The following is a 15,811-nucleotide window of genomic DNA, read 5'->3' as shown; positions in this document are numbered from 1 at the left end:
CACTGAAGAAGAATCTGAACCTCTGCAATTAAGGAGCTGAGATTGAACCCTTTTCACTTTTTATGGGTATATCGTCGTATTTATTCATCATTAACATTTTAGGATGAGATATTCTTGTGGCTTTTCTAAATGTGGTCTGGCTTATACGTCAATACAGTCTAGTATATCAAAGTCCACTTGTAATAGGTTAATGTTAGCTCTAAAACTCCAATAAAGTCCAAGAAGGAAAGTTTTGGCAGCAGTCAGCCGTTAGCTGAAGAATACTTGTAAAGATAGCCTAGCTCAGTGGTTCCCAAACCCAAAATCACTGGCCTATCTCATACTTAACCTGCTAGCATGTAATGTCCTTACACATACCAATACACACAATTAATAACATACTTTTCTACCTCTCTCATTAAGATCCCCTTTCTATGCCTTTCTTGTCAAACTATTATCTTCAGTCCATATCAGACAGGTCAAGTCTTTTTTCTTTGCAGATTTAGAACAGAATCAACAACCTTTATGGTAGAATTAACTTCTGCAGATAAGACATTAAACTCATAAAACACAAGATGCATAAGTCAGCTGTAAAGTGGTTCATACATGCACACGTGTGCATATGTGGTTTTGTTATTAAGTCTGAGAAAAGCTCTCTTTATGATTGCTTACTAAATAATGCAGATGGGTTTGTGGCTTCATATTGACATGATAAACTATGTCAGATGGTGCAGGTGTTTAGTATTAAGGTTGTAGAAAATAAAGGGAGTGGATTCTGTGTGTATTAGAGCATACTGAAAAGTGAACCAGATTTGTGTATAAAGAGAACAAGCTCTAAATCTCTTCCAAATTGATCAGAACCAGATATTTGAATTTAAAAAAACTAGCTCTTTGATTCCAGATATAAAATCCTAAAGTTTATTAGTTTATTCTCTCTGTGCTTCTGTCTAAATCTCTGGGAAACAGCTGGGGATTTTTGCACATAAAAGCACACCTTGAAATATTGAAGAAGAAAAAAAACCAGATGTGTTAGCCCGTTCTGTGCGAGCTGTTTGGAAAGTTGTGTTGTATATTTTACCTGAGCGCCGAGGCCTGGACCCGAGTCCTCAGACTCCACTTTGTATTTGCGTGGCAGGGTCTCTACTTCTCTGATGGACTCCATGCTCACATCTTTGGGCAGCACGGCAAACAGGGAGGTTATGTACATGATGATGGACTTCTTATCTGGTAACTGCACTGCCACATCTGGGAAAGAAAGGACGGGGGAAAGTGGGTAGGATGTGGGGCGGGAAAAATGAGGGATAGAAATTAAGCATGAGAGGAAGGAGGAGGAGGGGGATAAAGAGGTGAAAAAAAAACATAAGGAAATATGGAGCATAGAAAAATGGAGTGAGATAACAGTTAAGGATGACAGGAGGAGAGTAGATGGAAAGGAGGGTTTAGAAGGGAGAAAGAAAAAGGCATGTTAAAGCAGATTTAAACAGGCTTTGACTTGGGTCAAGTGTGACTGCCCCTCGATCATGTCATAAGAGGAGCATGAAAACAGCTCCAGCGGGACTACGGGTGCTACACGAGCAAACAGCTTCTTGCAAATGTTCAGCCAAAGACAACATTGAGGTATTTGCTCCTTCATGAGTTAAGCCAGCTGCTGGCAGGACATAAAAGGTAGGCTGCATGAACTTAGACTGTCTGAATGTGAGGGAATTTCAGGCAGTAAAATAAATGTTAATCAACATGCAACTACTACTACAACACAAGGTAGTCCAAAAGGTGCTTTCTCTCGTGCAACCACATTTTTCATTAAAACTTTGAGCATGATTCTTGTACAAATAAATACAGCTGAGCTACTGTAGAGGTTGTGTACTTCAGGGGAAAGTGTGCATACCTTCTGAATCCAGTAGCTTCTCAATAGCCAGCTGGTCTTTGGCTACAGTGAAAGCGTGGTCCAGTCTCTCCACAGGGCTCATTTTCACCACTTTATCCCAGCTGAATGCATTCGGCCTGAAAACACACAAGACAGCAACAACAGTGAGTCCATTAAGCTCTGATAAGAAACATAAATATGAATCATGTTCACAAGAACTTCCTGATACTTAACTTTATGTTCAACCTTTTTGAATATCTTGTTAGATGAGCTTTTATACTATATGTGTGCACTTGTATCTACCTTCCAAACCATTCACAATAATATATTCATAATATTGTATACATGTTTATCTTGAAAATTCAACTTTAAAAAGTTAAAATAAGGTTATTTTTAAAAACAAACATTTGCATAGTTCTAGGTCATTTGTTTCGCAAAGAAATTCACTTTTTGAAGCCTTGATGTGCACTCTTTACAGAGAAGACTTGTGTTGAGGCCGGTCGGTGTGGTGGAATGTGTGTGTTCAGTGATCCTCCTAAAGCCTGGCCCAGGTCTAAACCAACACGGGTCTTTCTCACAGCTCACAGGCCTCTGTGCGAGTGTGTGTATCACTAGTCGGGACAAGGGGTTACAGAAAGGGGGAAAACACCCCTGATGCCTCCCCCCTGCTCTCTTTCTTTCACACACAACAGCGTACACACACACACACACACACACACACACCAAGCGTGTGCAAACAGTGACATGGCAGGTGTAAACAGAGAGAGTGAAGCAGTGTACACACACCCGGCAGGCGCTGACCTGTCAACCTGACCTCCCGCCACTTGCACAGCCGAGTCTCTCTCTCTCTATCTCTATCTCTATCTCTCTCTCACACACACACAGACATAGGTTCCAACACATCTGCCATTTCTAAAATTCAAGTCCTGGGTTTGTTGTCAGTCTGTTAAAGGTCTTGGTGTAAGCTCAGTGTGATTTACATTCAGAGTCAAAGAGCAGATGTCAAGTATGCATGTCAACTTAAAGCAGAAAGTTTGTCTTGGAAGGCCTTCATGTGTGTAAAATGCAGTTTCACAAAAGCTTGCATGTATTAACTCAATATATAATCCAAAAACACAAAATAAATCACCTGAAGTGGTGTAGGATGCTGTTGAGAGCCAGGCCGTCAGCCCAGCTCGTGGTGAAGTTCAGCACATTGACTTCTGGGTAGGAGCGGGTGCATTGGCGTACCCAACTCAGTAAGATCTTCTCACTGTTTGTCTGCTGCAGGTTTGACATGATGTCCTTCATGATGTCTTTCACCTACATGGGGAAAATCATGTTTAGAAGAGTAAGATTATATTTTTGTTTACATGGAATGTGGTAACTATATCATTTACGCTACTACTACAGAAAGTCCAGGCAGATAAGGGCATAACCAAAAGATCCATTTTTCATTTCAGATCAAGCTAACAACAACCAAACTATTCATTGTTTCTTCATATGAATCTAGTTAAAAATCTTTTTTCCTTGTTTATTTATCAAATGCAACATTTTCTTTCTGCCCCTTGAGAGAAAAACTGGTTTTCTATAGCGTGACTATCATGTACAGCAACAGACACGCTTTACAATACATGGTACCGTGACATTAACCCATTTAGACCAGATTTTGCTTTAAAAAAAAAAAAGAAAGTAAAACCTAAGAATCGCTTGAAAACAACTTCACAAGACTGCAAGGGTTTTCCAAAATATTGCACACAATTTCTATGTTTACTAAAATCTTTATTTCTCAGCCTCTGTAATAGATAGAGACATAAAATAAAAGACATTTGAAAGCTTAAACCCTCGGCTGTAACTGTAAATCATGGCCTTTAATTCCATTAAAACGTTAAAATCATCAAGAAAACAACAACAAAAACAACAAAACGCACAGACATTGCTACGGTCTCAAAGGTAGAAGCACAGTCTTATCTGATCTTAAAGGTATACACGCGCAAACATCGTATCTGGTCTAAATGGGTTAAGGTACCAAAAATACTGAGGACGTCATAAAAAAATTCAGAGGCAGCACTCAGCATTTATTTCATAAATCTCCCTGATTAACAACTTTCAAAACATGTGCACTTCATATTTCAGCAGGTCAGCCTTACACAAAGCCTAGTATGATAAACATGTTCACATGCATGGATGCACATGTGCACACTAATACTGATTTTCCATCATCTGCTCTTTTGGTCCCTCTGGATCATCAGTGTGTTGTGAGTCCACAGTCAGTCAGTCAGCAAACAAACAGTAATGAGTGTGTGTGTGTGTGTGTGTGTGTGTGTGTGTGTGTGTGTGTGTGTGTGTACACATGTGTGCTCACCTGCCAGTGAAGGATAATGCTCCAGATGAGACCTAAAGTCAGCTTGTGGTTCCCATCCACAATATCTGTCCCTCCTATGTTAACCAGATCCACCTGAAAGATACGATAAATCATGAAACATAAAATCATTTAATAATAAAAACAATCGGCGCAGTGGTACAATGTTTTGTTTTTATAACAGTAGAAATGTTTCCAGTTTGAGCAAATACATTGGAAAGCCAACCCAGTTAAACACAACGCAAAATCGCTGCATTAAAAATTGTAAACCATAATAACCTTTCAGAATCCAGTCTGTAATCATTTATGTAACAACACTTGGCACCATCAATCTTTCGATTCTAAGCAGAGATTAACATTGGTGTTACTTTAAGCAGGGGACTCACATTCTGCTTCTTATCTTAATGAGTCTCCACACTGTCTGTTACAGCTGAATACTTCCCCCACACGGTTGATTGCACCCCCGTAATAACACCTTCCATTGCTACCTGTAAGTGCGTCTGCAGCCTTGTTAGACAAGTATCATATTAGGAGAGGTCGGCTGATTACATATAAATATTTTGAAGAGGATCAAGCCAGAGAGTGGAACATGAGGTCAAGTGTTGGTTTAAACAGAAAAGTAACCTCGCTGCCTGCCACAGACTTGACCTCTGACCCATTTTTAGTCCTAATTAGCTCCGTCCCGAACATCACATCTCTCTCTCTCTCTCTCTCTCTCTCTCTCTCGCACACACAGGCTCAAATATACAGTACAGTAAACTTTTAATCAGCTTTTTATGATAATGTTACAATTTCTGTTCTTTGTCGTGGTCTGGCTTCCTGCTTCTTCTGTATTTAAATGGTCAAGTGTAATATTGTTCTAAGGTCACCATAATGCAGACTTAATGATTGAGAAAAAAGAAGGATCAAGTCCTATAATAGAATCATTCTTCATTCCTAGTCTAGAGGACAAATTGCTTACTTACATCGTTGTCTCTTATGTTGTAAATGAGAATATGGATCAATGAGCTAAAAAAAATAGACATTCAACAACCAGTCGTTGATGGGCAAAATCTGACCAATTAGGTTTGAGTATGTAAATCCTTAGTCAGGGACAACCCTCGTTTTAAGTGAAAGTGGCACAGGTGTTCCCCAGGCCAAGTTGAAGCCAAGAACCTAACTTCCTTTTTGCATTTTAACGCCGACGTCAAAGACGAGCACATTTCACTGAAATATGTGGTTTCCATACTTTAATTAGGAACATCAAGCATTTTTTGAAGTCTTTTTTCACAAACTTCTAAGGCCTTATTTCCCAGGCCACCTCAGCTGAAAATGCAAATGTCTCTAGTAGTAGTGTCAGAGAGTTTGAAAAGTATCAAAGTTAAACAGTATGTGGATTTCTACTTCAATAAAAAGAAATCAGCAGCTAACTGTGCTGTCCATGATGGTTCCCTTTTTCTGGCTGTGCCTGTTCGGTGCTTCAAATGACTCAAACTTAAAAAAAAGGTACCTGGATGAATGCACAGATTCCCTAAAAAAAAAAAAAACATCCACCAAACACCAGCCGATGTTATAAAAGCATTAAAAACAGCTGAAACTTACATTATTTTGATGCAGGACTTGAAGTACTTTGTTAACGTTGTTGAGGGAATGTACTCTGGTGGAGCCTCTTTCTTTGGTCTGAGGAAGAGGAAACAAAACGGTGTCAGTGGCAGCAGCTTCACGAGCCAATCAGAAGGCTTCAGTGATTGGAAGCTCGTAAAATCATCAGAGATACATGAAGTAGTTCCGAATTTAGAGAATTAGAATTGAGTCATGATATTTTTAAAACAGTTGTTCATACTAGTGCCAAAGTAGAGACTAAAATGTACAGTGACAGGCACTGCTACAGCAGGAAGCTATGCCATCACTCAGCAGAGTGTTTTTCTCCATACATTCAGCACAGCCATTAGCCTATCAGCTGTGTCCACAAGACTACTTATGGAAAGAATGGAGGCATGAGGAGCTGCCAACTGCAAATCCCTTTTAAGTCTTCACATACCTCAGCCACTCATTAGCACCCAATTATAGAATTATTCTGGTATCAGAGAGAGAGAGAGAGAGAGTGTGTGTGCTTGTGTGCATGTTTGTGCATGCATGTTTGGCACTTGGCACTAAGTATGGCTGCAGGTGCTGTAAAGAAGATATGCTGCTGAAAGGTGACAGCAAAGTGAGACTGATAAAAAAGGAATATAAAAAAAACGGTGTGCACGCTGCTGGTCACCAGAGACAAACATAGTAAACAAACAAACACGAATAAGTATGGTGACGCAAATGTATATCAATCCAGCTCATCATTCAAATGTTTTCTCAATTTCTTGATCAATTCTTAGACAAAACTTTATAAACAGGATGAATTTCAGAGCCTCATTTCATGCCAATCCAAATCATTTTAGAAAGAAGAACTGGAATTTCTCGTAGAAGTGAAATACAAGAAAAAAAAAACACCAAGATGAAAAAATAAGCAAAAGCTCAATTGACAACATTTGAGATATAGTGTGTTTGAAACATCTGTTACTCATTGAGCTGTTTCTATCACAGGATCCGGAGTGCATGAGCTGAGACCCCTCGTGTTGCTCGAGTGTTTACGTTAGATTTAAAGTTGGGAGTTTAAATGAGGTAACACGTGTGCTTGTACTGGCTTGAGCGGCTGCTGAAGTCACGTTTGAGCTAGAAAAACACTGAAAGCCTGTAGTGTAATGACATGCCTTTCCAATAAAACAGGGAGAAAACACTTTCACGGTGTTCCCACCCTTACTTGAAGTCATTGCTCCATTAAAATGCTGTCACAAAGAAAATGTGTTTTGGGATATTATGATGAGGCAGTTTCATTTCTAAGAGGTCAAACTTTGGCAGACATGTACTAATAAATAAAAAAAATCCTATTAAAAAGGTAGAAATGGGAGTGAAGACTAAGAAAGAAAAAAACAACCTGGGGGATTTTTGGGCGAGGTTACTAATTTCTTGATAATTTGTTGGTTATAGACGATTAAAAAGTGTCTCCAGTCTGTAGAAAACACAAACTCACCAAAACAGAGCCAGTAAGCCCCTCCAGCAGTTCCAGCAGCTTCCTCCCGTCCTTCAGGTCTGAGAACATGTCTTTGATTGGCGTCTTTCCCGTCTGATTGGAGAAAACAGCACAATGGTGTTTGCCTACAGCTTTTGTACAAGCCAAATTATGAGCTGTAATGTTCATATTCAGATCAGAAACCCAGACATAGATGTTGCATCAAATCGATACACAATACAGCAAACGGACACACTTAAGTATATCCACAACAGGATTTTAGACAATAACTATGAAAAGGCTATATTCATAGATTCAGAATTGTTTTATTTTCACTGAGAGGAAATCCACATGTGAAAATGGACTGAAGTCTTTAAAGAAATCATCTCATTTGGATGCCTGTATGTTTGTAAAAAACAAAGAAATGACCTAATGTTGGGAGTTTAGGACTTGTGTTTCATTGCTGATGTATTGAAACAGGTACTGATATCACATGATTGTTTTTACTGGTATTGTATCAAGTTTAAAATTCTGTTATAATGTCATGGCTACACCACACACATGAAGCCATTAGCATCCTGACAGAAATAGTTGCAGAGTAGAGTAAAGAAATGCATAGAAACATGACCGTGTGTTTAATTCACTGTTCAGGTCATGTGGAATGTATTTATTTATTTTAAACAAAGGATAACAAATATGCAGCACATAAAGAAATCAATGCAGATCTGGAAAACATAAAGGCATTTGCAATCAGTTTCTGTGTTTTGGTTTATAAAGATGAGATGAGATGTATCACATGTTGTGTGATAGTTTTACAGATCATCACTTTAGTCTTTTCGTCTGTTAGCAGCAAAGCTAGCATGCTGCAGCTCTGTAAACCTCTCAGTTTGAGTCAAGTACTAAAATAATTTAATAAATGTACCACCTGATCACTCTTTCAAGTCTTTACTTTCCATTTCAGGAAGATGAAGCCTCTTAATGCCCAACCCATTAACACTCTGTTCATGTGCTTTGAGAATACGTTTGCCTGTATTCATGCTGAAATGGTAAATGGACTGTATTTACTAAGCACTTGAATGGTGTTCTAACCACTTAAAGTGCTTTTTGTCACATTCATGCACGCAGACATTAAAAGCAGAGGGTGCGATGCAAAGTTACCGTTCTTACTCGCTCGTTCCCTTCACACATATTCACACTCACTGGTCAATAATACTTTACATTACCTTGGAGAATTGTGCATTTATCCATTTGGTGAATGTTTTCTGCTGCACTGTGTCATGTTCGTCTGTGGGAAAAAAAAAACAAGAAGAGTTATTGGAAAGGTGAACAGGTCTATTAAGACATAAAAGTGGACATAAGCTGTGGCTAAGCCTGCCTGATGATAACATAGAACATTATCAACACTCCAGGTCCATTTTGCGCCGGTTTATTTCAGGTACAAACTGACCACATCCATTCCAACACGACATGCTGGTAAATGGTAATTATAACTGGAGGCATCAAAGCTTAAAAGCATCAACATCAGTGGGGCTGAAACATCAGAAAATTGCTGGAACCCAATGAGATGGATTTGAATAATGTGTACAAAACATCCACAGGTGTGCCGTGTCACAAACACAGGTAACACACAAGTTTTTCCTGCAAAAACACGTTTTCCCATAAAGTATGTCCCCCTGGTCTCTGAACACAATTAGAGGAATATTTCACATTCTCTCCCCCTTGACTCCCTCCCAGCTCCTTCTTTACTCCCTCCATCCTGACTCTCTAAAAAGGCTTCATTGTGTGTCAGGCAGAGGGTCAGCTGCTTTGATGTGGCTGGACGATGGCCGACTCCTGTAATGGATCAGAGTGGCTCTTACAAAGACTTGGACCTCACTTCAGAAACAGATTTTTTTTTTTTTCATAATTTCATTCCTGATTTCAGTTATTGTTACTGTACACACATGTGTTCTTTATTTCATGCTTGAGACTTCTCAGAGAAGCTGCACAGAAGACCTTTAAGAATGAACATTTTACTAATCATAACAAAGATCTGAAGGCACAAACTGTGTTGGTAACACCTTCATTAAAAAGGAGGCCGCTGCAGAGGTCCAGTACATCAGTGATACCAAACGTTATTTAATCATTCATGTTGTAAAATACAGAAGCAATTGAAGAAATTAGTGAAATCGTAATTCAAAGAATTTTGGAGTCATGGGAAGGCACGACTCAGAGCTGTTATACCAGATACTGATCTCATTGTGCTGAGATTATTGGCAATATGCGACACAACACATCAGGTTCCATATGTGCTGACATGCAAACATTTAGTTGCAGTCATAGTTTGTCCCCCATACACACTCAGACTCAATGGTTTACAGAACTCTTAGGAGCAGAGCATTGTAGCTGATATATTAACTATCTATAAAATAATGTTGAATAATCTTCATTACAGTTTTTGGTTTACAAATAAATCAGCTTCCTGAAGACCTTTGCAAAATCATATCGTAACAAAATCCACATAGAAAAGGTCGATATTCAGACACGCTTAGTAATTCTGTATTTTGAGTGCCATATTAGTGAATGTATGATTACCGATCTGTTTTAAAAGTCCCACATTGATTGGACTCTACTGGTGAGTAGATAAGAGTATTAATGTTGTTCATGACAATTGCACTAGTCGCACTAGTCACACACTGGCCATGTGCTATAAACATCACCACCTGCTCGCTTTCTAGCAGTGAGTTTTAATAAAACCTTCCTGCTGCGTTCAAACATCAGTTCACCCTGCTTCAACTACGGTGCACCTAAAAAGGGACAAAATAGCATGCAATCAATGCGATAAAAAAAAAAGAATGCATTCATTACAGACTTTAAATGGCATTGTGATTAATGTGTCAACGCTGACAGCTATAATGACAACATTTATTTGATCATTCATTCTAAATGAATGGAAAAAAAAAAAGAAGACAGAATGTTTCAGCAGGTCGGACAGATAATCTGTCGTTGTTACATATAAATGTGTTTACTGGGCCTGAGGTCTCAAACTGTCATCTTAAGGTGGAGGAGAAGCAAACGTGTTTTCTGTGTACGAGCGTTAAACTGCCACTGTCACTTAACAGGCCGATGTGTAAAGCACCATGAACTGAACAAAATGTCAAAGGTTATGATCACCAGCCCCAGCAGAAGTCGGCCTCTTTTGTTTTCAGGTGTTCGGAGTGTGTGTGTGTGTGTGTGTGTGTGTATGTGTGTAAGAAGCGGCATAAAAACAAGAATGTACTGGGGGGGGGGGGGTCGGGGTGAGAGAGGTGATGAGGTGAGAGGAGGAGATAAACGGTAGTAAAAGAGAGATTTTTAGGAGACTTCGGGAGATTTATCAAACTAAAATGACTGAGTACAGAGAGAGTCACTTGCTGAATATCTTGTGTGTATTTTTTCTTATGGCAGTATAGACAGTATAGAATGATCACAGAAAAAGGTGTGTTTGTGCTGTACAGATTTTAAAGCCCTTGAAGTGAAATGTCTAACTTTGTACTATAAAAATCACTTGACTTGGCTGTAAAGATTGTTCTGTCTGTTATGGTCTGTTTTGTGCTGTCTCTTATCTATTTGCTGTAATGAAAGGCCAATTAAGGGACTGGCATTGTTAATAAATGTAGAAAAAAAATCCCAAAATAAAGGTTTCTACATGCATTCTGACTGAATTTGAAAAGGTTTTAGCATCAAAAGTCTTGATACAGCCAATTTTGCTACATTCCTCTCCTGAACTCCTATCATCCAGTGCAACAGTATAATATGCATAAATCCATAGAAATGCATAGCAATGTGTGTGAGGACTGAATATCTACTTTTTCATATTTCTTTCTAAAATGGCAAACATAAATTCCAGGCTATCTAAACACTCCAGAAATGTCAGAAACCAGAGGAGAAGATAACAGGTGCTGAGACAATGATTATGGGGGGTTATATTCTGTGGACAAAACACAACTGGAAGGGTGAGATTTTGAGGAGGAGACAAAAACCAAGGACTGGTGTACACTTGCACTGCGTCCTCTTCTCTGTGCCTTTGACTGTAAAGTATTACTGAGCCGTGACACTGTAAAAGAATAAATAAATAAGTAAAGGCCCTCCTGAGAGTATGTTGACCCATAAATCTCAAATAGGCAACAAAAGGCCCTGAAGGATTCTTTCTGAGGAGGTGAAGGAGACAAAGAGGAGATGGCGGGAGGAGGTGATGAATGAAGAGGAAGGGATACAGGAGAAAGAGACGGGGGGGCTTTGTTGAAGAAAAAAAAAAAATTTGAAAGACAGCATGATTAACAAGGTAGGAGTCGCAAAAGAGGCCCCAATAAGTGACGGAGATCAATCACAGAGAATGACTAACAGAAAAAATAACAAGAAAAGACAGGAGAGAGATCCAGAGAGGCATTTAGAGGAAGAGGACCCCAAGAGGAGCAGGACAGGTATAGAACAGGTAGGCTTTTAAGACAATATACATTTCCTCTTTTATTAAAAAAATCATGTGTGAAGGCCCTCCCACCCCTAACCCCCCCCCCCCCCCCCCCCCCCCGGGAAAGGGTACCTATAGGCTCAGGTCTCCTGGGTAGTCCACCTTACTGCCTTCATAGGACAATACACTCGATTCATACACACTGCTCCCCCTAAATCAGTCTGCTGCTCCGACTCACCACAGCACAGGAATGTCTTACTGCTGCACAGATCAAAGCTGCGGCACGAGTGTGTGTGTGTGTGTGTGTGTGTGTGTGTGTGTGTGTGTGTGTGAGAGAAAGAAACAAAAAATGCAACACAGAGAGTGTGTACTGTGTATATAACATCAACACACCATTACACATGTCACTTCTGTTGTTTTCTTCAGTTTACATCCGACCTCACAAGCACTTCACTAATGGTTGTAATACAGAGCACTTAAACGCTGATGTTTATATGAGAAAACATGTACACACACACACACACACTTTAAGTTAGTTGTAAACAACCTGTCGAGTCAGATGTGCTTTTGAATTTATACGATTGGAAAGTGGTACGTGTGCTCGAGGGGTCCAGTATCAGCTGACTCTGTGGCCCTTGAAAACCTTCACGAGTGTTAAAGTTTTAAGTTGAGGGATTACCAGGTCCAGACTGAGGTATACAATGTATATTAAGTGTCAAATACCTGTGGCTGAAGGTGTTATAAGGCCATGAAATATACATTTATTTGAAATACTTTCCAGATGACTTGTATGCAAACACACAAATGAGGGCAGGAATCTTAGTTTGCTGCAAGAAGCTCGAAACTGAGAGACTTGTTATGTCAGGTATGAGCAAAAAAAAAAAAAGAAGCAAAACACAGGAATGTTTTCCTAAACCACAACTCTCTGAACCGTGTGTTCTACTCCTTTTGAGCCACTACTCTGCGAATTGAAGTCTGTCTACATTTCATATTTGACTTATCTACATTCAAACCAAATGAAAAAAAAAAAAAAACGACATTTTTTAAATGAAATGGTGGGTTCCTTAGTTGAAGAATAAGCTCCTCCCTAGAGTCGATGTACAAGCTGGTTGCCATGTGACGGACACGGAAGCTTCAGTGTTTAGCCAGCACTGCTTCGATTTTGAAAGCTTTGTGCGTTCTAACCTCGCTCCATTTTTTTCATAGGCGTCTCCAATATTTATCTTAGTTTTACCACGCTTCTGGTCGTGAAGGTTGTTAGTAAAATGCTGAGGTTTTTTAAGTCGGGTAGAACCAGTTATATCTGAACTCGTTCACCTGCCCACTTCCATCATTGCAACACCTGTTGGTTTGCCGTTTGCCTGGCAAACCAGGCAAGCTGTGTGGGGGTGATTTAAAACCGCCTACCTTCTCTGGTCAAAACAAAAACAAATCATTCCAAACTGCAATCGAAACTTAAATGGAGGAGATACAAACTGCTGCATTGTTGACAGAGTAACTCTCTTAAAATGATCATTTCCATATCTTTGTCAAACATTCAAAATAACAATCTGAGCAGGTCAGTAGCAAAAACAAGCACTCTTGCTGGATGTACCAGAACTAATTAACAAATTAAGGTCTCTTATTATCAATGAATCAAACCAAAAAGGCTGTAAATAATGAAATCCCTTAATTAATGACTCTCCTTATATGACTCGTCCTATTAAAGACAACTGCCAAAAGTCTAGACTGGCTTTGCTTGAAATATTTATGGGTCATACGATTAAGATATCTTATCAGCCCTGTGAGTAGAAATGAACATAATGCACCACTACTGTGAAACAGTGTCACACACATTTGTTTGCGGTCATCATATCATGCCCCCCCCCCGTCATTGTATCACAAAACTGAGCCGCGCACACTCACACAGATTAGTGTAAGCTGAGGAGGTGTCACTGGCACACACATGAGCACAGACAGTGAAGTCATGGACAGTAAATTTGCTGAGAAATTAATGTTTCCCTTCCTCAATAGCCAAACAGGAAGTAGTGATTACATCAGGAAGTGTAATCCCAGGGCTGTCGTCTCAAGGCTCACAGAGCGCACACACAAATGTTCGCAAGGTATTGTTATGCACACACATATACAAGTATAAACCACGCAGGTTTGAACTTCCGAAATTCATATGAAAAGACACATTTTCTCTTTTACATTCACAGCCTAGATGTAGTTTTATGATCAACAGTAAAGCTTAAAAAAAAAAGAACGCAACAAACAGATAAGACAACAAATTCAACAAAATAAAAACATGACAAAGGGGAAGTAGGTTTTAAGATTTAGATTGTTGTTTCTATGATTTAGATTGTTTCTATGAAGTGACTGGGATCTTTAAAATTGCCCGGCTGCTTAAGTGCCTTGACCGGGTGTTGACCAACATTACGCAAGAAGACTGGCCCACACTGACAGGAAAATTGAACCGCAAACAAACCTCAAGATTTGACGTAAGAGGGGGAAGAAAAACAGTCTAACACACATGTTCCTCAGTGCAGCCAGCTGAGAACACAGAGCAGACATATAAAATATACATCCCCCCTCCTCCCTCTCACAGGTGGAGAGAGCCTGTGACCACACAGCGGGGGGGGGGGGGGGGGGGGGGGGAGTGATAGGCACTGAGGTGAAACTCACACAACTCATCAGGGTTTCCATGGCAGCATCGCTCACAGTAAACATGAGAGCCCGGGGACTTAGGCAAATAAGAGATATTTACAAAGTTTTGCCGCACCGGTGAGCACCAATTACATCGTGCTGAGTTCACTAAAACATGGGTAAAGCTTCAAAATGAATATGTGGCTACTGCATGACCCTCAGTTAACCATCAATCACTTCCAGTATCAGATGAAGTGCCTGTGTGATTCACAGGAAACTAACTGGAAGGTGTGTTTGAAGGCTTTCACTGCACCAAAGCTAGGGCTGCCGTGTTAAAAAAAAAAAATTAACAGATTTTCCTGGGGCGCAAAGTCATGTCATCAAATTCCTCCAGCAAACCCTTTACTTTTATGAATGACCCAAATAGAAGCAGCAAATTCTTTCATTCAAGATGCTGAAATTGGAAAATAGTTGACATTTCTGCTTGAAAAAGTGACTGGACAATAAAATGATTACCAAAAAAGTTGGCAATTACTTTAAGTTCCAACTTATTGATGCAAAGTTGCTGCTGTAACCCAAAAAAAAATCTACTTTTTTTTGGTCAGAGCAGCAAAAAAAAAAAAAATCTACTTTTTTTGGTGACATAAAATGTAATCTACCTATGTTACTTGTGTCATTGTTGAGGAAAATCAAACAACTTTCAAACAGAGCAAAATAAAAAAACTTTCCCAGAGTGAACTTCAACATGATAGCAGCATTTAACAGGCCTGGGTTTGTTGGCTGTCTTGTCTCTTAGCACCACACAACAAAAAACCCTTGCACAGTACACACAAACTCAAAGCAAACAAACAATCAACATGTTAGGCGTTTAAGCCAGATATCACTTGACAAAAAGCCCTCAGATAAAGGTTCTCCTATTCCCACACATAAAAGAGTACATCGAACGCAACACTGTATGCCGTTTGATTATGTTTTGCCTCTATAGGTTGTTAGGAATGCACAGAATGCCTTTAATTTCCCCCTGCATTCCACCCTCCTCCCTGCACTGGTCACTTGTCGAAGCTTGTCCCAGCCGCCGCAGCCTTGTTGACACTCGTCCCTTGGCGAGATGTGGGAATTTGTAATGAAAACACTTGGAACGTCCAGAAAGATTAACCCATATCCCCACTTAGCAGCATGAAAAACACCTCTGTGCTGCGCGTAGGCGCATGCGTCGGTGTAATTAGGAGTGAACGGGAATGGCGGGGGGGGGGGGGGGGGCAGGTGCTGGAATTTAGTGAATTCAGAGCGAGCTGATGAACTGTGAGCAATAAGCCAAGTCAGAGATACAACATGCAAACTGTAAATCTCTGCAGCAGATTGCAGGAATGATGAGCAGGAAATAATACAACTACTAAACAAAATCATATTTGGCAATATGCTGTCTAAAAAATGGGTTCTAAACTAACTGTTAATATCTAAGGATAATATTTAAAAAACATAATTAGTCTCAATACTTCATTAAAAATATGCACAATACAATATGATACTTTACATTATTATATGATC

General features: G+C 39.7%; 1 protein-coding gene across 8 annotated transcripts in view; it reads right to left on the bottom strand.

The window, feature by feature from the left end:
• utrn (utrophin) overlaps positions 1-15,811 on the bottom strand; it is a 180,616-nt gene that overhangs the window by 151,111 nt on the left and 13,694 nt on the right. For all 8 annotated transcript variants that reach the window (XM_020632857.3, XM_065963756.1, XM_065963760.1 and 5 more), the window contains 7 exons: positions 8,433-8,494; positions 7,231-7,323; positions 5,766-5,843; positions 4,188-4,280; positions 2,973-3,145; positions 1,865-1,980; positions 1,058-1,224 (listed from right to left, as the gene is read on the bottom strand). In XM_020632857.3, the coding sequence (XP_020488513.2) occupies positions 1,058-1,224; positions 1,865-1,980; positions 2,973-3,145; positions 4,188-4,280; positions 5,766-5,843; positions 7,231-7,323; positions 8,433-8,494 (782 nt within the window). The remainder of the gene's footprint in view (positions 1-1,057; positions 1,225-1,864; positions 1,981-2,972; positions 3,146-4,187; positions 4,281-5,765; positions 5,844-7,230; positions 7,324-8,432; positions 8,495-15,811) is intronic.

The sequence above is a fragment of the Labrus bergylta genome, chromosome 15 (genome assembly GCF_963930695.1).
Source record: "Labrus bergylta chromosome 15, fLabBer1.1, whole genome shotgun sequence".
NCBI lineage: Eukaryota > Metazoa > Chordata > Actinopteri > Labriformes > Labridae > Labrus > Labrus bergylta.
Note: the sequence above shows the minus strand (reverse complement) of the source record. Positions and strands in the feature narration are given on the sequence as shown.